The following is a 26,126-nucleotide window of genomic DNA, read 5'->3' on the forward strand; positions in this document are numbered from 1 at the left end:
TTTTCTTTCAATTTGCCTCTTATATGGAATCGCGCTTTACTAAGTTCTTCTGGTGCGTGACGCTAAACGTCTCTTGCGATTTTCCGTCAATGATTATAACTGTTCACTAATGGAGAGCTCTTTACTAGTTGATGGACGAGTAGATTCTGATTTCTCGGCCATATGTGGAGAACAAGGATTCGCTGCAGACGACAAACAAGAAGTATCCCCATTTTCCTTAACCCCTAATGAAGTTGAACATTGTGGGTCTTCAGAGGTAAATCTAGTGTATCATCTTGCAACACGAATCAAGTTTGCGGAGAGATAGTAGGGTTTGTAAATATCTGAGGGTTCAGTGAATATATTCCGGTGCACGCAAATCTATTGAGAGCAATATCCATGCGACACACGTTTCAATATGCCTCTGGAACAATTTTAAAGCCGTAAATTAGTTTGAAATAAATAATTGCTAGCTTATTTTCAGATCGGTGTTATGGTTGCAACGACAGTAGCAACTAGAGATGCAAAAAAGCCGGCTTTTTTGAATTTATGGTTTTTTTTTCACATAAACAGCCGGCTTTTTTGGGAAAAAACGAGAATTTTGGAAATTTTGGCTTTTTTTATTTTCATGATTTTTCTATCTAAATAGCTTTCTTATAGTATATTCTATAGTTAGATAAGAATTCCATTACCTAAATGCCATATTTCGCTCTGAAATTCACCATCAAGATGGATGGAGCACATGTTTTACGAATTAAAGCTAACATGAAGAATGTAGTATTTGAGGGCAATTTTATAGGCTATTTGACTTTATTTTAACTTTTGATTTATCAACATTTTTCCTTCTCTAAATCATTTTAGTTTGTCATCCGTATTTCATTTCTAAGAGCTTAGTACTCTAGCTTCTAGCGCAAAAGTTAAACTTATGTTTTTCTTTATATTCGTCAAAGCGTACGTTTTTCAATATATCCGTCAAACCGTACTTCCACATTTCTGTTATACTGTAGCTGTGCAACGATTTAGAAATAATTTTCCGGATGCAATCTTGAATACTAATTTATACAAATAATCAGTACGGATTGAGAAAAGTACTTTGGGAGGGGTTTCTCTGATTGTTTCGTTTTCTAAAATGTCCTAATTTTATTTGGGAGGAGCTTGAAGCTTATGAGTACAGGCATAATATTTCGTTTCGTTCATATATTTAACGATAATCTTCCGAATACAACCTTGAAGATCATTTTATACTGAGAATCAGTGGCGGATTTGGAAGAGTATTTTGAGAGGAGATTTTCTTACTAATGTTTAGTTTTTCTAAACATTCGTAATTTTTATTTGACGGGAGCTTAAAGTTTATGAGTAAAGGCATAACTAATAGATATTTCCTTTGTTTTAGACATTCCGTAATTTTGGGGAACAGGCTTCAGTCCGAAAGAACACCCCTCTAACCTTCGCAAAACAGTCACTGTTGGTAATTAGTAATAATAACGCAAGGAAGTCAGCCAACTCACAGTACACGCACTATTTCTACTTCACAGATAGAATGCAGAAAAGCTTTGTCAGAATGCTCGAATGCTGGGTTGAATCCCGAACTTCCCGATAGAAGCGCAAAAGCTCCACTCAGTCATGTTTGTTGTGCAGTTGTATTTATCATAACTTAAATATATTCCATAGTCCTTTTTTTTTTGGTGGTGGTGGGGTTTGGAGAGTTCCGTCATGATATGAAGGGTGTGAGCCAAGAACATGGTAACCAACAAATTTTCAATTGCTGAGTTATGCAGCAGATAGACAGCAACGCATACCGCTTCGTTCAGTCCTTCATGTATAGTATTATGTGAAAAATCAGCTTTACGACTTTTAAAATGCACTGTGCAGCAGAAAATCTCTAATTTCTTAAAATAGTAAAATTGTGGGTTAGCATGTTCTTCCCTCATACCCTTCATATGTTGAATCGCTCTTGTTAAAAATTCAAAAAAACTTGAGGACTGAGTAAACCGTAATGGTGGTTGTAGAAAACTATAGCATTTCAAGAATATACAGAACCAAAAGCTCTAGCTGGGCAGCATTTAAGTGTATCATATAAATCTAAGTATTTTTCTTATGTTTTATTTTAATTTTATTTTCTTCCAAAAAGAGGGTATGGAATATTTTGAAGTAAAAATACTACATAGAATTTTGCTAGTTCTTTGTGTATTTTTAAAAAGAAGTATTTACTTTTAGGGTTGGCTGGTTTACACCAGCTGTTTTTTTTCTTTTTTTAAATAAACAACTGGTTTAAACCAAAAAAAAATAAAAAGAACGAAAAATGCGAATCGTGTGAACTTCATGGTGATGTTTTTACACATCAAACAATCTGCATTAGTTTTATTTCCTTTTCGCCTTTTAATCAAGGTGTCCCATGTTCAATTCTCGGTTGAACCACAACCCTTCTTTCATGCGTAAACAAAGTAGCGGTTCGGATGTAACTTTAAGCGAGTTTTCTCCTTGATAACCTCGGTATTACGTAAGGATGTTAAGCCTGAACATACGAAACGAAACCAAATTGTATATTTCTGCATGCCTGAATGCCTGTTATTTTATAAAGTAGCCAAGGTTGCTTAAATATATTGATATAAATTGGCATAATTTATCGATTGCCTACGTAGCTTCCAACATTAGCTTGGATTGGACTTTCAATGATATGTACGTACTAAATTTGTTATTTAATACCTCAGTTTTAGCGTATTGATTATGATACGTTGACCTTTAAATTTTACATGCAAAGCAAGAACAGGATTTTTCCGTTTTTGTTTTACATTTAGAGTAATGACGGGATTTTCCCGATGGCTAGGATGGGAGTTTCTCTATTTAAGAAATTTAGTGACTGGACTTCTTTAAGCTTATGCGACCTCTTCCAGCATAACCCTGTTGTTGCATAATAACACCAAGGCGAAACAAACTTATTTCCGTCAATATGTAATATAAATACATAAAGCAAAATATCTAAACCCAAAAAACCTGATTTAAGCCAAAAAAAAAAAACAACCATGGTTCTTCCCAACTCTGCTTACCTTTATATATAGGAGGTTAAAAAATTCTTATTATATACATTGGTTAATCCTTTGGAATTCATAATGTAAATATGTTGAGAAGTAAAATTGTTTGAAATATCTTTTCGAAATTCATGGTTTATTTTCGAGGTTTTTTTATTATTATAGGCATCAGCCACTAATTAAATAACTTTTTGTGTTATAGAGAAGCGAAACAAAATCTGCTTTATCAATTTAAAGCAGAATTTTGAAAAAAGCCCAAAATTTCCCAAGCAAAAAAGCGAAGCAGAAAAAACCCAGTTTTTTTTTTCAAAAACGCCGGTTTTTTTCCGAGGCCTTGCATCTCTATATTATAATAATTATCATTATTAATGAATAGGATGTTGCAATTAGGTTTTTTTCCATGAAGTTGGGAAGTCAACTACGAAATCTCATAGGTAGTTATTTAATGCTTATATGAATCCTTTAGTAGCATTTGAGTTTCGCAATAGTTCGTAAGGGCAGTGAGTCTTTGAAGCAAGCCGGTAGGACAGAAAACCGAGAGAACAATGGTGCATACGTAGAAGCCAGGGATCAAGTTTTGTTGGTCACTAATTTTGGATTCCAATGGTCTCGACATTCTCTCATTAAATTAACAGTTGAATCCCTTGGGAGCAAATATATGGATTTCATGGAGAGACCGAAGTAATATATATATATATATATATATATATATATATATATATATATATATATATATATATATATATATATATATATATATATATATATATATATATGTAAGAGTACTGTAAATATGTGATGACAGACGGATAAAAAAAGTTGTCAAAAAAGTGAATGCACAGATTTTTGCTAACCATTCGCATTAAAATTGAAAACATTGCGTATTAGAATAAGCTATGGTTTGTTTCATAGTTACTACGGATAAAATACTAAAATAGATAAATTGATTCGATTAGACAAATAAATTATAATATTCCAGAGCAACAGAAGTTTTAAGTGATGCAAGATTACGACGTTCAATAGTATATTAGTCATATTATATGAACTAATAGTATATTAGTTCAATAGTATAATAGTATATTTGTGTGTTGTTGCTAAGTGTTAATGCAAGTAACATGATAACGTCTTAACGTTTTAAAATCCCTCCCTTGTCAATTTTAAACTTACTGCCTGTTTCGTTTTATTGTTTTATATTATATCTTGTTTTGCAGTATTCTTGACGTTTAGTACTTAATTTTCGACGTTATAACAAAAATATTAAATTCGATGGTACGAATAGTTGAGTTAAGTTGATTTTGTGTTTAACGTCCCTTTCAGCAGTGAGGCTATATGAGACGGGACCTACTGATTAAAATGGAATCCGAATTACATGAGCTCCCGCCGGGAACCTGGGTCTCCCACCTGGTATGAATAATGTATCTTGTTTCGGTGTTTCTTGTAGGCATATAATATTGTTCTCCCGCTGGCTTTGTAGCTGGCACGTGTCTCTTCGGTCACATTGTCTCATGGAAGCAATTATAAAATCTGAACTATTATAGTGGTTCTGATTCCACCTTGAACTATAGGTCTCCCTCTCATACAGTCTCGGTGCAGAAAGAAACAATAACCTTCATAACAGATATAACCCTACTTTAGTCTCGCCATTCCATTTCAAAATGAAATGAAATCTTACAGTTTAACGTCCCACGATTATGCCCGTTAGGTTACGGGAGGCGATGGCTAAGGCAAGTGAATGGTGATGGAATAATTAGTGGAATGAGAATGTGGAAGGAAATAGGAGTAATCCGAGAAAACCCATGGAAACGATGTTGTCCACCACAAACTAACTTCCCCGGGGGATTGAATCAATGCGCTATTCCATTCGAAATGAAATGAAATGAAATTTTTAGTTTTACATCCCTTGGTTATACTCTATAGCTTATAATAGACGTGTGATTAATGAGGGTGAAAGATTATGAAATAATTGGTGGAAAGGAAATGTGGAAGGAAATTGGAGGACCCAAGAAAGTCAACAGCATTAATCCATGTGTTTCATTTGTTACAAAGTTAACTAGTGTTTAAAGCAATTGCTCTAATTGCATTGCTCAAATTTACTCACTGAACTCGCATTTTACACATTTTACACACAATATCTTTGTTTGTTTGTTAGTGTCTTCGTTTGTTACATTTACTCGTTTTGCAAATGCCCAGTTGGTTTGGGTGCTCACTTGTACGTACCCAGTCAAGGACGAGATACTGCAGTCTGGTGCCTCTGTAAATGTAGTTTTATCGATGACGCAACTTTTGGGAGCGTATCAGGAAAATAGCTCCATTAATAAAGCAGATATGAATGCATACTCGGTTTTCCTATGGCCCAGCTCGCATACGCCTTTTGTAGGGTAGACAAACAGGGGTGTGTGTGTGTGTGTGTGTGTGTGTGTGTGTGTGTGTGTGTGTGTGTGTGTGTGTGTGTGTGTGTGTGTGTGTGTTTGTTTGTTTGTTTGTTTGTTTACTACTGGTCCCACGTTTACAGTTTCCGGATCATTTCATTCTTAATTTTGTCCTTCCGCATTACTATGCAAATTCACCGCAGCATCTCTGCAACATGCAACTTCTGTTCCTCTCTCTCTTCTTCGTTGTCGAACATTCCGCTCCGTATAATATGGCAGGTCTCTCTACTGTTTTGTAAACTTTTCCTTTAAGGCGTATTGGTACCCTACAGTCAAACAATACTCCTGCCGTTTTTCTTCATTTTGTCCAACTGCTGCTAATTCTGCTCTTTAAATCTTCTAATCTTGTATTTTCCTTCAGTATTGATCCCAAATACTTGTATTTCCTTGTCATTATCACCTCTTCTCCATCCAGTCGTATTATTGCATTCTCGATTACATTTTCCCTGAAAGGACAATGTAAATATTCTGTCCTGGATTTACTAATTTTAAGCCCTTTGCTCTTCAAGGCCCCTCTCCAGGCATCTAATTTCTCTTGTAAAGCTGCTTCAATCTCACTCACCAACACGAAATAATCCGCAAATAGCATATTCCAAGATGCTACCTCTTCCATATCCTTCGTTAAGTTCGTCCATCACAACTGCAAAAAAGGTATGGGTTGACTAGATCTCTGATGAACTCCCATTTTAACTGTGAACTCTTCTGTTGTTTTACACGTGCTCTTCACTCCTGTCCTTCATCCTTCACCATATACAGATGGTGATCAGAAAAATTGAAACACCTGTAGTTGGCAACACATCATATGTATGGGTTGGCAGTGGTGTCGTGGCGCCCGCAGCGCCGGACCGCTGGTGGTGGTGTGTTAGGTCGGTCTCCATACTACGTCAGGCGCAGTGGAACAGCAGTGTCCAGTGGCTGCAGCAGACGGAGGTAGTGTAAAATGGGAAACCTCTCAGATTTTCAAAGAGAGCAAATTGTTGGTGCGCGGTTATGTGGAGTGAATGTGACGGCAGTGGCTACTGTGTTGGGTGTGTCGCGTGGGACAGTGTCGAAGGTGATGATGGCGTACACAACACACGGGAAAACCACATCGGGGAAGAGGAACAGTGGGCGGAAGAAAATCATGAGTGACAGGTCACGCTGAGTATTAAAGCGCATTGTCGCGCAGAACCGTCGTGCCACTGCGAAGCAAGTGACGGAGGAACTCAATCAGCACCTCCCCCACCCTGTTTCGACAATCACAGTCCGCCGCGAATTATATGACATGAACTTACGGGGTCGTGTTGCACGGGCCAAACCGCTCATCAGGGACCATAACGCTTTCCCACGCCGCAAATGGTGCCGCGACCATGCAACTTGGACCGTTGAGGACTGGAAACGTGTGATATGGTCGGATGAGTCATCCTTCACCCTATTCCCAACCATGTGCCGTGTTTATGTGTGGAGAACGCCCAAAAAAGCTTATGATCTGCAGTGTCTCCGCCCAAATGTGAAACATGGCGGCGGCTCGGTGATGCTGTGGGCCGCCATATCATGGTTTTCATTGGGTTCTGTGGTCACACTTAGCGGACGAATCACTGCCAACGATTATGTCGCAATTTTAGGAGACCACTTGCATCCTATGGTCCGGATGTTGTTCCCGGACAATGACGCCATCTTCCAGGATGATAATGCACCCATTCACACACCTGGCGTTGTTGCAGCGTGGTTTGAGGAACATCGGGATAAAGTTCAACACCTCCCCTGGCCCGCCAGATCCCCAGATCTCAACATAATTGAACATCTGTGGTCCGTCTTGGAAACACGACTCCGGCGACGATTTCCACTTCCATCCTCTCTCACAGAACTGGCCGATGCCCTGCACGAGGAATGGTGTAAAATTCCACTTACTACCATTCACGACCTCTATGCCTCCATCCCACGTCGCATTAAGGCTGTTCTGAAGGCGAAAGGTGGCCCGACACCATATAAATCTGCTAAGTTGCAATTTCGTTCAGGTGTTTCCATTTTTCTGATTACCATCTGTATATATCTTGAATTATACAGATGTATGTGTTCGGAACACATTTTTTCAGTGCCCACCAAGTAAGATCCCTCTATCATAGACTTTCTCTAGGTCGATGAAAACTATAATGAAGGTCTTTCTGGTATTCTCTGTATTTTTCCATTAGCATCGTAAGTGCAAAATATTGCACCCATTGTCGATCGTCTTGCTTCTGTTTGGAATGAACTTGATAAATAACAGGTTTTAAGACGATGTACCCTATGTGTCATAATAGTCTTAATAATTTCGAGAGGACAAGATTTGAAAACGCATTCGAACAGCTTAAGCGAAAATAGTTACTCAAGGAAATGACTGAGTATATATAGAAGTTTTAACGAAACTGAAGGAATTGTGTCTTACGATTTTAACGTGGAGAGGTTAAAAAATGTATACCTATTAATTAAAAAAAAAAAATGTTGAATGTTAATGTACATATTCCTTACTATGAGATACGAGCAAATAGTGGAGATTTACAATGTGTTTCTGGCAGTTCATTTAATTTGTTTAAGAGTTTAATGACAGTAAACAACTTCATCTTACTAAAAGTACTTTACAAAAAATATTGTATGACTGATTAAAATTCATTACGAGAAATATACGAGATATTTCTGAACTTATCACCATGTTGTAAACTGAATCATATTTACTGTTATGTTCAGGTATTACTTTTGTTTGATCCATGATAATTATTATCAGTAAATCTGATAAGAGCAAATTGCTTCCCATTTGTAACAAAACGAATTCAACGTACACGTTATGCCTTTATTGATAAAGGAGATAGATGGAGGAATTAATAAAATGAAAATGTAGAAGGGAACGGAAAAACACAGACAAAACCCATTGAAACGATCATATTCATCTTGCCTGAGATCAAACGACAGATTGCACACCAGAAGTAAGCGCTCTTCCACTGAGCTACCGTCTTTTTTCCTATTTGTATTAATACAACTCTATTACATACTTATGCATACAAATTTTAAGTGAACAACATTCATACGAATGCTTAACGAATAAACGAAGGAACATAGCACATTTTCTTCTTTCTCATGGTTTTACTCCAATATAAATACTGTTTCACTCGTAAGAAGGAAGATTTAGATTTATCACTAGCTTACATAATTTTAAGTTATTATCACATCACTAACAGTACGAACTGCATACTATAATTTTAAAACATTGTTAAACGGAAGCTCTACATTAAGAGGGAACTAGATACTATACACATTTCGAAATGTTAACTTGCACAAATAAATCGATAAATCGAACCTGTTGCTCCCACGTTCATCCTATATACGTTTACTGAAATATTCCGCATCCTAAGTTCTGTATTATCAACGATGACAAAATAAGGCTCTATAAATATAGATTTGTTCTAGTTACATATAATCCAATCAAAAAGCGATTAAACTACCTCATATTTTTTCACATTTGTTAGAATACGGATATTAAAAGAAACATGTACAGTGTTGTTAGAAAAAATGCCACATATCCTTCTTTCAGAAGTCTTTGTTTTCACATTCGTGGATAGAAGTCCATAGTACATTGATCTTACTTCTTCTTCTGATAAGTTTCAATGACTACCTACCTACCTCTCTCTTTCTCTCTCTCTCTATATATATATAAGCTATCAACGAGTGTGAATAAGGACTTTATACGAAAAATAGGTGTAATTTTTCCACAAGACTGTACGGTATCAACACAAATATATAAAAATGGTGCTGATTGTAATGAACCACCACTTGTACACATTATACTTAGTAAACAAAATTTCGAAAAAATCTGATAAATACACAATACAATATAGGTGTATTAAGTTTATTTCTAGGAACTTACTTTTGTTTGTTTTGTAACAATTACAACAGGAAACAACAAGACTCTCAATTGATAAAATATTTAAGGGACATATAATGTTTTAAAACCGATTAAAACCGATAAATTATTTCTACTTATTGAATACTATGCAGAAGTCGTTAAATACAATGACGAATAATTGTGAGCAACTGGAAAAAGAAATAAACACACGAAGGTTGCTTCGTTTGCAGTTTGTGGATTAAAAGTATTTTGTTCTTTCAAAACATGATTAACGTTGTGTTCTATAGTAACTGAAACAGACTATTATTTTTATCACGTTTTATCTAGCAATCTGAATGTGTGAACATTTTAAACTTCAAACAGTGTTCAAATGACTCATTCACGATATTCACTTGGTATCTTAGACCTAGGTTCGATCCCAGGTAAGAGTACATATGGTTCGGTCTTGATATTAAACTGTAATTCTACGTCTTACAGTCTCAGTGCTAAAAAACGACCTTAAACTCTCCACAAATATACTACTATAGTTGATGACATTCACGTAACTTAATCCTAACTGAGCTTCCAGTTGATGTTTATCTCAATGCTTAGTAGGTCAATCAAGCCCAATGATCTTGAAACACTGATATAGTAACGAGTTAAAACTTGATATCGATCCTGCAATCATTTCTTCAATATGAAGAAAGCCACAAAAATTTAGGCAACTTTAATACGAAGAACATTTGTAGCTGCTGCAACTATCTCAGGTACGGTATACATGTTCCACGACATCGTGCATTCTATGGTTGTAAAGTAACTAAATTCGCTTTGGGGCCAAGCTAATATTAAAACTGAAGATAATGTTCATTTAAAATATCATACAAACATTCGCTTTCTGACGCTGTCGCTTATTCACTTCCTTAAACTGTTAAATCTCTATTTTAGTTTTAAACAAAAGAAATATTTAGTAGCACCGCCCAACTCTAAGTGAACATTACCAACTCCCCACATCGGTTATATAAAATAAGTGTAGCAATTTATTTACTCCGTATACTATTTTATTAAAATATTTATTCGCTGCAAATAGAAAAATGAACTGTGAAGCTCACTTCCCAAACGAAACTTTAAAATACCAACAGATATACATGAAATCTATACGAGGGCAGCACTAAACATATATTTTCTTTTGTACAAGCACTAAAAATAATGATTTTTGAACTTTCTTCACTGCTTAGAAATCAATATCATTTCACAGAAAAGAGAGAATCATGTTCAATGAAATAAATAAAATCCTATGCAAAACACCAACACGTTCAACAAAGAGAATTGTATTCTCTCCAGAATTTATAAAGGACGTTTTGTAAGCGTTCTTCCTTTACTATGTTAGGATTGTCATATAAATCAATTTTTATACTATATATATCCTCGTTATAGTTTTTAGAAACTTTTTCAGGACTAAATATGCAACATGGACAAAAGCCGAATACGGTTTCATGATCAAATTCATCATGCTGAAATCACATACGTATGAAGAACGAGTTCTTTCTATTACTTCATAGTACATTGGTGGGGAACTTCAAACTGAATGTCTGACAATAATAAAAGTACAGAGCCATCGACAGCGTGTACCGAGGAGAGAGTGAACAAATAGCTGTTATCAGCAAAAACTATCAGATTAATCATCTGGAATTTTTTATAAAGGCTGAACTACACTATATGGCAATGTTGCAGTATGGAGCTACCGTATGTATGGCACGAATGAAATGGTTAAAGTAAGGCTTTGAGTGACTGGTTTCTTTTCTTTTCTCTCTTGCTTTTTCACGAATTAAAAATTCATTTTTACACAGCACATAAAAACCTCATAAGACACATAAACACACATATACATTTGGACACACTAGCATATGATTTTTCAGATTCATACTCTTTTCTCTCTTCTTCCTAACATTACTCCATCACTGAACATTTACTGTAATCTTCATGTAAAAAAAAATCTTAAAAAAGATTACAAAATATACCTACAAAATATATAAGAAAAAGTACAAAATAACAAGTACAAAGAACCTATGTATGAGCGGCTCGGGGAGACATAATGGTATATTAAACTTCCGAGTAAATTCGGAAAGAAGGATCAACATTCCCATGCAAGTCAATGCAATGACATATACCAAACAAACTTCTTCTGCCATTCTGTATTTAAATTTCCGAAATGAAACTACCTACGCACTGTTCTATGGTTCAATTCCAAACCATTTTACTTAATAATCCAATTTCACCGGAAATGGCACTTACTACTGTTTGCCAGACCCGCTCGTATCTATATATACAGGTGTCTCACCTAACTCTGCGATTTGAAATATTTTCGAAATTACAAAAAAATGCTACAAATCCAGTTTTGGAAGAATGTACCCATATCAGGGGCCAATAAAATTCTGTAAACTGCAAGTGCCCCCAGAAGTGGCGGGTACTCTGAAAACGGTACTCCATATCTCAAATGTTTCCTCCGACCGTTGTTTCATTTTTCAAAATCTATTGACTGAAGTATCACTCGATTCATGCTGCCATTTCAAATTTTCAAGTTGACCTGCGGCAGCCCTGGGGTCACTTGCTGCTCACAGAATTTTATCAGCTCTTAACATGGGTACATTCCTGCGCAACTGATTTTTTTTTTTTTTTGGTCATTTCGAAAATATTTCAAGTCGCACAGTTAGATGAGAAACTCCGTATATAACATTTCAATTCTTATTCCACATGGACACATTTAAAAGTTAATATCTAATACTTTTCTTCTTCCTATTACTCTTCTTTTTAATTTTCGTACCCACTTACTTATCGCAATGTTGAACAATTAGGTAACACTACTAGTTACCATTCTATATTTCTTTTCTCATATAAACTACTACCGCAAAAATTTCCAACCACACAGGGGAACTTTTCTATACTTAACAAACTCAACATATCTTCTGATACGAAAATGATTTTCAACGTCACTAATATTTTAGAAAATATACATTTTTTTTTTTTTTTGGTACAAATCCATATAACAAAACACTTTAAATTACACCAGACCACTAAATACTTGTAACTTTATAGTCAAAGTGGATTTGAACGTAATTGAATACTTCTTTCCGAACACAAAGTATGTATAAAACTGTTCACTTTGAAGTGTTCGATCTTTATACTTTACATTTGTAGTCGATTATTTCGGTAGCTACGGACCTACTTTCTCCATCCAAGCCATGTGGAACATAAGCAGTGGTTAAACAGAAATTAAAGAAATAAAGAAATGTTCATTTCCCTTGCTGTCACAAGAAAGTACCGGTATGTCCGCTGAGATGGTTCTTCGAAATTCGTCCTACTACACATTAGCTTTGTTGCTATTCATTTGTCATCACTGATGCTAAACGAAGTATTGAACTAGAAACTGTCTTTATATTACATTTTCTAAAATGTGGAACTGAATAATTTTTATTTTTAAACGTAACATTTTATTAATAATTCTTTGTATAATGCGGTCTATGCATGAAATTCTTTAATGATATTTCCATCTCTACCCAAATTACCTCTCTCTTTAATTAATAGAGAGTTCCTTTATGCGTATATGGGAAGATTCAAACATATGTCCTTCTATTCGTGACAAAAACTTACGTAAAATTTCTATGTTTGCAATGTTGAAGTTATGCCCAAATATTTCGAAAGATCGAATACTAATGAATTTTCTTATCTAGAGTCCTGTATGTTATTATTAACCCTAGTTTTTATATTCTGATTGGCCACGCTGTCGTGTAAATTTGTACTACTCGCATTTGTAAATAATCTAGTAGGTCCCAACTTGACTTTTAAGTGGTAGGTGATTTCTCCATATTTATTAGGAGCCTAAAGCTTGATTTATTAAGAATACTTTAGAAAAAAAGCCTATATCCTACGTTTGTAAACAAAGCAATGCTAATTCATTTTCGTTCTCCTGATTTAATTTTCCTAACGTAAAATATAGTGTATTTTCAATTTTAAATAATCTTTAGATGTAACCAATTTGTACGCCAGATATTAGGGTAGCATAAACATTCCTTTATTTTGATCTAAAAATGTAATCTATTATCTCCATAGATAGGAAGAAAGTAGTTGTCAAAATTGGCAGGAAGTTAAAAACTGAACATTAGAGATGACTCGTCTTACACGTGTTAACTGAAAATGACTTTACTGTGGTGAGTTTTGGGTCTAGAATATTGCACCTATCAGCTGTTGCGGTATATTGTAGATTTATTTTGTGAATAAAGTGGCATTAGGTTAGTAAGTCTTAGCTTAATACGGAATATGCTCTTTTGAAACGCTTGTACACGATAAAAAGGAGAAAACTGCTTTGTTCTTTAAACAATCCTTCCAACATAAAAATTACATCGAAGTTTATTAAATGGGTAGTTTGTTCTGATAATCAAGCAATGTGAACATGCAAAAGTAAGTTTATTTAGAAATAATGTGTAGTCTTAACGACTTTGTTCATGTAGACTTAGGTTTGCAAAGTAAATAAATAGCGCACAATAACGATATTTTCAGCAGTTAAATAAATTAATAAACCGATGATAATTATTTCGATCTGAATTCGAAATTTGCAAAGCATACTGTTATCCCGGGAATTTAGAGCTAGTTTTCATGTTATGTTCGAAAGTGTCTAAATAATATGTATTACAAGTTGTTAATCATGTCGCTACGAATGCATTCTCTTTAGCTATTTTTCATTTTTATACGCAAAAATACAACCGTACATGCTAATTGTATGTCGATATGATTACAATTTTAATACAGTAATATTCAGGTACAAGTTAGTCCAACATATTATACATTCACAACTAAATATGAATATTCTTAATATTATTTATTATTATAATAATATTAATATTATTAATATTATTTATCGAATACAAATAAAAATAAACATATCAGCTGAAAAAAATAAAACAGAATTAGAGTATGCGATTCATCAAAATCAAAACACTTATTGCCATCTCAAGAAACCATATACGTACGCGTTAGTATTTAAAAATTATGTAGAAAATCAACACAAAAATAAATATATTAGCATGAAGCGAGTCTTGAATGTACTTCCAACACTTAATATAAAAATATGTAATACTATTTTACAAATATATCGAGACAATATACGCTACTATTTGTTACATTGAGACGTACGAACAAATATAAACTAAAGCTAAAAATTACACAAACATATATATTATATATTTTAAATAAACGACGCAGGACAATTATGCAAATATTATCGAATATGATGATATCGTATCACAGCTGTCCTTTCACGAATACTTCGTAAGATAAAGCTTAGACATATCAAATGTAAAAAAAAAATACAAATTTTACAACAAAGGCAAACAGACATATTGATAAAATAATCAGAAACATACATTTAATTTCTCACCTATTTCATGTTTCGTTATGCAATAACTGACTAGTTTTACTATCAGATGTCGGGACAAACATTAATTTAATTTTTCAATATTTCTTATTGAGAGAAATAATGTCATCTTGAAAACATTGACATAAGCGAAGTAACGTAACTCGAAGGTAAACAACATTATGTACATTAAAAATAATATTCAACAAAAATCATTCTCTCATTCAAGTTCGGGACATAATAAAATTATTTTGTAGAGTAAACGAGGCGCGCACAACACGAAGGGTTAATTTTCTTTTACATAAAAACATGGTAAATTTACAAAAGGTATCTCCCTGCTATAATACCTACCATGAGCTATAGCTAAACTAATATTCCAATACTGACAATTGCAGTTATTCACTGATAAATGGGAAATGTACTAGGAATATACTAAAACTAATCAGAAGTAATGAAACTTAACTAGGTGCATTGATGTGAATATATTCTCCAGGACCGGACAAGAAGGGTGTGATATGTCACCACCTTTCAGAAGTACTTCTAAAAATTTATTGAATAAGGAATGGAAATAAATAAGGAACAATAATTATAGTGAATTGTTTAATGAATATTTTGAGGTAAAAATTCCCATGAAACAGCGACATTTCGTCCGGAATGTGCAGTTTTAAATCTTTTTATAGTCTTACCCTACACGAAAGAGATTTTTAAAATCGATTTTAGAAAATACAACAATAATGAGGCACCAAACAACTATGACTATTAGTAACTGGCCAACTGAAACACAAGCCCACACAAAATTAACTGAAAGTGTGAACGATAGTTTATAATGGAATTCAATGCTGACTGATCAAATTACACTTTATTTTCTTAAAGCACCAAGGTTACATAAAACGGGATCTAGTGTTTATAAAGTAGAACCAAAGCCACTACTTGGGTTTGTATCAAAAGACACGTACTTCCACCGAGACCCGAATCCAGAACCATGAACAGAAACTCCGCAGTGAGGAGAAACTGTGGAATTCAATTTATATAATATTCAGCAGTACTGGTAGCACCTATACCCTAGCACCTACCCTGGGATAACAACGAATAACAGTAGTTTTATAAGATCATATTCTCTCTTCAATAAATCCTGCATTAACAAAAACATTAAATTTGTAACAATAATTTAAATCATTAAAATAACAATCAATAATACACTTAAGATGTTTTTTTTTTAAAAAAAGTACAAAAGCAATAATTATTCTAATCACAATTCAGGTTAACAAATGCAGTCCCAATACATAGTGTTATTTAGCCAAATTGGAAATCGTGGCTTCTATAATTAAGAAATATTCATCTCCATATTATTAACTTTCTCAATCTCCACATCATTTTCATTGAGTGCTGATATGCACGGTTAATTTTAGATAAATATATACATCTACAAGATAACAATATGGAGTTCCAAATTTTATGCAAACATAACAATTTCTGTTCGCCTATGGCAATTCATGTAGCATTCTACATCACGCAAACATTTATATTCTAATTTTCTGCAAAGCTGTCGCTGTGAAAAAATAACTTTAGTATAAAATTCAATATAAAGCTTATCACATGTTCTTGGAATCTTTAATTAATAATAATACTGCACGTTTGGAGAATACGAAAAGAAACTCCAGAAGTAATCACACACAATCTCACACATCATCACTCGCACACATGCATTTCTCACACTACTAAGTTAATATACATTTTCGAATAAATGTAACTTTAAATAAATAATAAAATAAATATTTTAAGGGTCAACATTTCTTTAAAGAAAATTCTAATACGGTTTCTTTTTTCATTTTTTAATTGTAATTTTCTATTCATTGCTCTACCTGCGAGCACAATATCTGTACATCAATGCATTACTAATATAGATATTCTTTTGGCAAGTGAGTAAATTATTCTTTTAGATCTGAAAAGAAGTTTGTTTTTACTACATGAAAACTGTTAATACATTTTACTCCTACGTTTGTTTTAAGACTTGCAGATGTAAACAAATAAAAAATTATCTTACAAGTATGCGCAACTGTATCTAAATTGAGTTGCAATGAATATTTATAGACATCTGTTTAATTTTTATTGTATTTACGTTCCAATACTTGCCTGAATAATAATTCAAAACACATACAAGATTAATCGAGAGACAACTTAAAATATTCATAGAAATCACTGACCCATATGTTTCGGAAAGTACTACAAATACCAATAAAAAGATTGACGTTACCTGTTCCTTACCAGTGTAAGAACTCTCCTTTTCAGAGGCAGTATTTCTCTTTAGCTTCACTTTTTTCCACTTTTTATTTTCTTCCTTCTGCTCTATTGAGACATCTCGAATCTCTCGCTCTCGGGACCTGGACCTATGGGACTTTGACTTCTTGGAAAGACTACCCTCATTCGACGAATAGGCCTTCAACGGCAATCCAAGCCTCATATGAACTGGCATCTTTGGAGAGGATGTCTCTGTTTTAATTTCTGAAAAACAAAAACACCCGTTTATAACTAGTAAACTACAATACACTAGCAAAATACTCTGGAAACTGGATTTGCAATCTTTTGAGTTGTATTCAAAATCCCTTTCAGCGTCGAGGCTATATGAGACGGGACCTACTGATTCACGTGGAATCCAAACCACATGAGCTCTCGCCGGCCACAGGCGCGTACGCTAACCGCTTAGCCACGAAGGAGCTCATTTGCACGCTTTTGTTTACTACTCTTATGCATGTATTATCCTATTATCAATAAGAACTTTCTACATTTATAAGTATAGAGGGTCACTAAATAATAATAATAATAATAATAATAATAATAATAATAATAATAATAATAATAATAATAATAATAATAATAATAATAATAATAAAAACTAATTCGAGTAGGAAATGATGTAAGTGAAACCTCCGGTAGCAGATACCTTCATAATCCAGACAATGACCCAGCAAAAATATATGGAGAACAGATCCCTCCCTTTCAGAACTCTCTCAGATACGGGCAGCAATTACTCTCAGTTCATTCGTGTTTTGCACATAAAATCTCTTGCCCACAAAATATTTGGTTATAAGCCAAATGACCTGGTGAACCACCATAAAGAATAGATGCAGACTAAAAAACTTAAAATTCTTCATTTCTCTGTTCCTTATAAATTGATTTTTCGTGAAACTTCCAGAAAACTTTCAGTGATTAAAACTAATCGTGGAGAGGTAGTTGTATGGTCAAGAATTCTACGCAGAACTTCTTCCCTTTCCCTGGTGGACAAACACCGTGTGCGTGGGTTTTCGTGGAGTTCTCCCGTTTCCTCCCACTTTCTTCATTCCACGATTTTCATTCATTTCTCATTATCACCGTCTCCTTAAGCATAGCCGGCATAACAGTGGGACGTACAACTTAAAGATTTAATTTTTCGTCCCTTCCCTGAAAAAGTCACTCCTCTTTATCTGTCCCCTCCAACTTCAAAAAGAACAAATGTTGCTAGTTTAACGATAAAAATTTCAACATGCAATATCTCTAGTAATTAGAACGCTGAGCAGGATTTCGATAATAACCTGCATTTACAACTAAAGAATTTGTATTTATTGTATCTTGCATACCATTACCGCATGACCTTTTAGTAATCTAAAATTTTGTAATTTCTATGTAACGGACACCTCTCATTTATAAACAAATAATCATGTTCTATTGGTATCAGTATCAGATGTCCACTACAGTATATACCTTAACTAAGTACCAATTCGAGGGGAAGTCTATACGGTTCCCTTTACTACTCATTTAACAAAATACATATAAAAACTGTTCATTACTAAATTTTGAAGAAAAAAGAATTAAGAAAACAAATATTTCAGGTACTTAACTTTTAGCAGGCGGCTATTTAAAGCGTTCGTAACGCGTTTTTATTGCTCATGTGTATGCTTGGAATACGCTGACCACGTATTTAAATGTGGATGGCTAATCACGATGTGCTGCAAACGCGAAATAAAAACGTCGCCTCGAGCGTATTTGGTGCGTTTCGGAACAATAGGCCGCCTGCTGTTTAAAAGATGTCTAAAGGAAGAAACAAAGGAAACACGTGTTGCCAGGCAAGCGGATTTTTAGCAAGAAACACCTGCTTGGAAGATGCGTTGTGCAGAGTATTGGAACTCTGCTATTATAAACCTGGACCTGGCAAAAAAAAAAAAAAAAAAAAGACCAGGAAACCCTGACTGGCTCATAGTATGATTTATAACTCTGACGAAAGTAAAATTACCGAGTAGCCACCTAGGTCGCATTCGTTGCGAGGGTAACGCATCAAAAACGCAACGCGTTTTTTCTTCTTTCTTTAGATTTTTCATTTTGAATAACAATCTGCTAAACAAATACCAACTTGTATACCATTTTATGAACTATCTAAAATTTCGACAATACTTTACTACAGTATTCATATAATAAAAGATGTATGAAATACAAAGTAAGTTGTAATTCATTCATCTTGTGGACATTCATTCATCTCGTCGTGTCCGTGGATTTTTTCGGGCTCTTCCGCTTACATTATCATTCAAATTCAATAATCGTCGTGTCTTAGTCTAAACGGCATATGCATGGGAGTAAAACCCGAAATTTCATTTCATACTTCCATGCATCGTTTTTCATGTTGTCTGTTGACATTTCTTCCGTCAAAAATAGCTAAACTCAGTCGCATTATCCTATTCAATTTTTCACGTGAGTCATATTTCTAGTGTTTATTGTAGAAATTTACGGTGTGATGCCGCTTCATAAAACACTTATAGACACATCACACGGTTGGAACAAAATAATTAAAACAAATTACATAACACCAAGGAAGGCTAAACGCTTTATCAATACGCGGAAGGTATGGTCGAATATGGTGTGGTAACGGTTGTATAGATATCTGATGGAGAATTTCAATACAAGGAAAAAGCAAAAAAATAAAGGAAAGAATATAACTGTGATTTGTACTAGAGTGCTGTGTCACATGATAATGATGACAGATTGAAAGTGGACTGTGTGCGTGTGTGTGAAGAAGAAAACTATTTTAGGGACAAGAGGATTTCTAAGAGTGAAGAGAAAAAATTATATATGAACAATTCCTAAAATAATAATAATAATACATTGTGAAGAAATAATAGAAAGTGATGATAATGAAAGAGAATACGAAATTAAGCTACATAAGGAAAACAGGAAAAAAAAAAACAACAAAGTTAAAAACAGGGATACAGAAAACTGGATGAGTATAGTAAGATTTATTACAGAGTGTTATGACAAAGGATAGTTTGCAAATAGGACAGTAATTTTTATTTCACTAGTTTTCATGCATTAGTATCCATTCATTCTGTAAATTTCAACCTTTGCTCTGGTTTCGGCATTTTTCACGGCTGACCAGCACTAGTATTACCCCTACAGTCTCTAAACAGCAGACTTCGATTTCTCAAGCTTGACTCACACATCAAAACTATCAACAGTATGCCTGAGCTTCACGTCAAAAGCTCCCTCACCACATCAAACGTTTAGTACCACACACATTTGTCATTTAGGTAACCCAAATCCGTTCTACTAATCATACCTTAACAACCAACTCAAGATCCTTTCGTTATCACTCCTTCACAGGGGCTCTTCTTAATCTTACCCCCCAAAGCCGCTCTAGTTCAGGAAAGAGTGTTCTTACTCGAACTAAATAACAGAATTCACGCCTGTTTCACAGTCGGAAAGTTTTTATTTGGATCGTCCTTCTTCCAGTTTCCCGATGATTCTTCCCCGTGTAAAGTCATCCTAATGTTGTCTCCAGGTCATGCTGTTGTGAGTACCACCACAATGCACCTTCACAGCTCTCTGACTGACACACACTGTTTCGTCCCTTTTATTCAACAACTACTGTGTCGGAGGAGCAATTTCACTCGGCACTAAGGTCACATGACGTCACACCATGCAACGTCTTGCTGTGTATGTGTAGGACTGGCAACATGCTGACGAGATCTCATTCATTTTCATCAACTACGCAATATTTTGTTACTTTCATCTATCTCGCACTTCAGTTTTGCACACCAGTGTTTTCCAATTAAAACAAAGTCCCGGCGCACTAAACACGGAAGGTAATCTCATTTCTAAATTGGCACTACCCCGACTGATGGATTGGATATAATGACTGGGCGGTCACCAGAATTAACTTATATGTACTACGGCATCTGAGGATATACGAAAGTATTCAAGTTGAAGCTATATACTCCTTAGTAACTCATTAAACATATCCGCAAGAATGAAACATACATGAAAGACAACGCGATTGCTGTTCACAGATGAATATTTCCTTACTAAGCGTGAGTTCGGGTGAACGGGGAAGTTCTGAACCCTTGTTTTAAGAGGACTATCATCCCGTGCGACCTGAGATGATGTAGCGATTGATCGTAACTCAGGTGTTTGTTCTCGAAAACTAGGCTTTTCCCGACGTGCTGAAATGACAGTTCTGATATATTATTCTCGTAGAATCACTTCCTAAGTATCTACATTTTCTCCTAATACACCCTACCCTGTATTCGACCACAGCTTCCGTATATTCTTAAAATCCTTTCACCCGAGTTTTCCATGTTCATCACAACCAGAGAGCATTTATAACAGTATTACCATTCTATCAGCAAACCTCTTCACTTGACGCAACTTCTACAGTAACCCACTTTACTACACTCACCCCATTTCCCGTGCATTTAATTTTATATTTACTATTTTCTTTCTATAATTTTTTCTTTACTATCTTTCTTATATATTTTTCATTTTGTGTTGTCTTATACTCGTCAAAATTTTTATTATTATTTTAGTTTATTTTTTATGGACTCATTTCATATTTTTCAGTTTTTTGTGTCTATGTGTTTATGTCTCTTTATGTTTGTGTATCTTTTGTGTTTATGTATTATTTTACATAATTACATATATACAGAAGGGCCATGTAGTTATATCATCCTTGGACAATTTGTTATTTTGTGTACACTCCTGAAAGTATTGTGACGGAAGATGAGTCCTGGGTGTTTCTCTACACTCCCCAAACAAAGCAAACAAATTGGTACGAAAATATTCCACTTTCCAATTCAGTCCCCTACTTTACTTCAAAGATAAATAAATAAATAATGTTCTAAGATATGCAGTGTGTTCTGTTGTGTACTAACAAAGTTGTATTATGTCCTCGATCAAAAACAATTGCAACAAATATGGTTCAAATGAGAGACTGCTTCACAACAATGTTCATATATATATATATATATATATAAAAGCCCAATTTGGGCGGGATGTGCTACAGTACTACCACACAGACCAGACCGGTTCCGGCTCCATCAGACTTTCATCTCTTTGGTCCCATGAAACGACTAAATAGTGTTTAATGCTTCTATCTGGCTGCTGCTGAAGAAGTTTCTCATCCGAAAATGGTCATAGCTACGAAACCGAACTTTTATAAATAAAATATGCGAAAACTAGAAGTTGGCTGGAAAAAATGTTTTATCTTCACAATGCAAAGTAATGTACAAGTATTTCTATATATAAATATATTTTGTTTTGATTTTCAAATAAGACATTTGGCATGAAACAACAGTATATGTTCTTTTCGAGCTATTATTGCATTACAGAACACATGTAATATATATTGTGACGATGTCGATTACAATAAAACCTTAAATGACAGAAGAGAGAAAGTTCGTTGACATAAAACAGGGATTTTCCGGCTTTATTTCTGAATCGTTGTTCCATTTTAAACCTAATATCAATGAAACTAATTACAGCTCCTAGCACCACATTATATGATTCCCATAAATAAAAACATGTTAACTTCAAAGAATTCTGGGACGTGATCACAAATTTGAATAACCTGGACAATGAGTTGAGCATTTACATAAAGTTAGATGAAGGATTAAATTAGGTGAAATTCATCCTTAATACAAATATTTCCTATTTAAGGGATCTATTCTCTCTTTCAGAAAATGGGGTGTCACTTGTTTTTCTTTCTACTTCTGTACTCGAGCTGAAAATTACAAAATATAGTACCTTTAGAAATTGTAACACTGATTGCTGGACTTTGTTGACGTGTAGACTCATCTGCTGAAGTACGCTTCAATACAAGCACACGCCGTCCTTCGGATTTTTCTGTAAATAAACAAAATATTTTGTTACGATAAAGAAACTATTTGGACTATCAACTTGCTTTTCATCCAATATAGTAAAAAAAATACAGTGGATAAACTAATAACTAAATATACTTTCATTCACATTTCTTCACATTTTGATATATGAATTAAACTCTCCCTCAGCTCGCTGCTTCCATACAGTACTGTTCTCGGTAAAGCGTTCTGTACAATACTGTCCGTTACCAGTACATCGTTTCATATCTATCTCCCGATATACAAAATCACGTGGTAATTGTGAAAGACCTAAAAGAAAAACAAAAAAGGAAAGAGGTAAAAAGAGGGTGCGCGTAGAAAAGAAAAAAAGGAAAATTATTTGAGAAAACAGCAAATTCTGCACTGTTAGTTATAAAAGGAAAACCTTTTCTAATAATCTGCCAGGAGGTAACGTACCTAAAATGGAAGCCACCTTGTTTCGCTGAACTGCTATGCTGATATGTTGTATCAGAAAATTAAAACGTTTGTCACCAGTAACGTGTGCAATACGTTGGCCTACTTCTTTGATGAAATTTAGACCTTCGAGGCCCCAAGTGCCACTCGATTCAACGGCCACAGTCACATATAAAGTAGTTCTTTATATTTTCTTCTTTTCTCGCATTCTCTGCGGGCTGCAATTGCTCCTTCTCGTGACGAAGAAAGAGTAAGATTGGATGACGCGAAAGTGTCAGAGCAGGTGAAATCCCAGAGAAGAATTCTCCCCCTCTGCCATAGTACCAGCGTCATGCCACCTGGTCTTTTGCCGTTAGATCTGTTACATCCCGCACGTTCACGAACAGATGGAACTTCCGCCGATGTGAGTGCTCTCCAGATAATGTCATTCACATTCGAATGTCTCACATGTCTTCCCGAACTACTTATGCAAGAGAGACCGTGTAGATCCTTCTGGTTGACTGATGCACCACATTTAGAGCAGTTCTGTGATTCACAGATGTCTACTAGGGTGCAGCGTTTTACCACTTTTTCCTCGGAATGAAATGTAATACCTGGCAAAAGTGGCCAATCCACATGGACATTTCAGGTATAGATTTTTTTAAAAATCAGATAATATCTTCTGTGAGAACTATTGCCTCAAAGTTTCAAAATTTACCTGAAAATGACAAAAAATACCAAAGTTGTTCATAAATTTTAGTTATGTTAAAGTAAACATATTTTTGGTTAAATACATGTCAGTTGCTATGAAAACTGACATTCAAGTATAAAAATGCCAGTTATATGCCCTTGGGGGGAATAGGGGTGCCTCCTCTGGGGCCAGAAAAGGGGACAAATTCAGTACAGTTAAGCGGTTGTGCAGCTCCTCGCTCACCTGGCAATATAGCCTGGCCAAGTGACCCAGAGCCCATCATGTAGAGGTGGCTGCACCTAGGGCTCCTCTGCTAGGCCTATCCAATCAACCAACCATATGTTGGACCAGATAAACTGATCCGATTAGTCACTGTCAGGAAAAATTGTCACAAATTGGGATTTTGATTGAAATTTAGACGCAGCTTGCCTAGAAAGTAAGGTTTAACCTGATTATTCCGCCTCTAGCATCACTGGCACATACTCGGGATGTTTCTTCAGTGACAAATTCACTATCCGTTCTACTGCTACCGTGTGGCATGGATGGACGGTGAAGGACCATTCTGGCACAGTGTTGTCAGGAAGTGAAAGTTTGACCATGAGCTGTTTGTTTGGTACCGTCCATAGAACTTACTGGTAGTACAGTTATTGAAACATCAGCGCTTTCCCAAAAGATCTTTGCAGTGTAATCGTTTGCCTCAAAATTCAGTCTGGGAATGATGTTATATCTAATGGAGTTATGGAGATTCCCTGCTTCGTATTCTCGAGCACTAAGAATCTTACGTAATGCATCTTGTCGGACAGCAAGTCTACCATCAGTCATCATGGCGAGAAGAAATTTTCTGGGAGTGCAAAGAATGCATTCGTTTGAATGAATGAACGGATTACAGCCTGGTATTCCCTTGGTAAGTATCTAGACCTTGAATGGCCTCAAAGACGTGAGAGGACCATCAGCAATGGAAGACTATGTTCTGATACGGCATTGCATAACCACATAGACTCTAAGTATGAATGTCGCAATTTCTATTAATTTCTTGGTAGGTTTTTTGTTGCAATATACAATGTTAAAATTCTTTTTGCACTAGTCAACCAGCTAGCTTTGTTTAGTTTGCCAGGGAACATAGAAACAAGCTCTTCCGGGCATGCTCTGGAGTCAATGGCTTGAGATATCTGAAACAAGCATCTCAGGTCCTTACTGAGTTTTCTGGGCTCTTCTGGACTATGATTAGGTAAGTCACATTTTATTGATGAATAGCAACACTGAAAGCTTTTACACAGTTAGCTAGTTTTGAAACTATGGGACGTGTGTAAGAATGGAGGCTTGAATAAGCGCCGTGAATATGCGTGAAGAGAGCTCGAAACAGCAGTTCATTAAAATGCAAGAGACAAATAGCCCATTGCATAGGTTTTCCAGTTAGTTCCTCTAATTTTCGATGAACAACTCCATTCCAACAAGTGTTAGTGTATGTTCCATCACACCCAAGAATCTCAACTTTATCAAAGCCAACTTTGAGTTGGTTCATGATATATTCGAAAATAGCTCTGGTCTCGTCATGTGCAGAGCCAGAGGATGGTGTCACGTGACCAACATACTGAGAGATACGTTCAGCCACAAGTGGTAAGTGCTATTCTCTAACGATGCCTGTGTATGTTTTAGTGTCATCCCTTCTATCATCAAAGTATATGATTTTAATGGGATCATCATTTCTAGAACTTTCTTTTAAATTCCGAGCAAGTTTAAGTTTCGCCCGCCTTATTTTGTTCCTGTCTACAGTTAAAGCAGATGTTATGTCGCTAGATTTTTGACAAGTTATAATTCCAGCTTTTGAAGCTGCCTGAAGCACAGTTGTTATATGTACCGCAGCCCTCTCGCTTACATTGTATCTCTGAGAAATCATAACAGTTTCAGTCAAATCTACGAAAGTCGTTCCCAAAGTAATGCATCCTTTTTTATGGAAACTAATGGAGATACATAAATAACAACAGCATAGCTAAACAGAGCAATATTTCAGCTACAGACTCATTTTTCCACTTAGTTCCCACCATTCGTTATGCACTTTTACTAACGATGAACCGTTACCTGCATGCCGCGCTTGCAAAAATCGGCATTCCATGGACTGTCTTTTGGATTCCGGCTCGTAGTGATAACACCACGTATCATCTCCAGTGACGATGCTATCCAAAAAATTGTCACGTTCAACTTCATAG

General features: G+C 35.2%; 1 protein-coding gene across 3 annotated transcripts in view; it reads right to left on the reverse strand.

Moving 5' to 3' along the window:
* LOC145694624 (uncharacterized) overlaps positions 1-26,126 on the reverse strand; it is an 87,723-nt gene that overhangs the window by 10,684 nt on the left and 50,913 nt on the right. For 2 of the 3 annotated variants that reach the window (XM_081771031.1, XM_081771039.1), the window contains exons 8-9: positions 22,723-22,821; positions 16,945-17,181 (exon numbers count right to left, since the gene is read on the reverse strand). In XM_081771031.1, the coding sequence (XP_081627157.1) occupies positions 16,945-17,181; positions 22,723-22,821 (336 nt within the window). Of the gene's footprint in view, positions 1-16,933; positions 17,182-22,722; positions 22,822-26,126 lie in introns of all 3 variants that reach the window. The other variant, XM_081771047.1, reaches the window with a different exon arrangement.

Source organism: Thermobia domestica, chromosome 1 (genome assembly GCF_964235325.1).
Source record: "Thermobia domestica chromosome 1, izTheDome1.hap1.1, whole genome shotgun sequence".
Classification (NCBI taxonomy): domain Eukaryota; kingdom Metazoa; phylum Arthropoda; class Insecta; order Zygentoma; family Lepismatidae; genus Thermobia; species Thermobia domestica.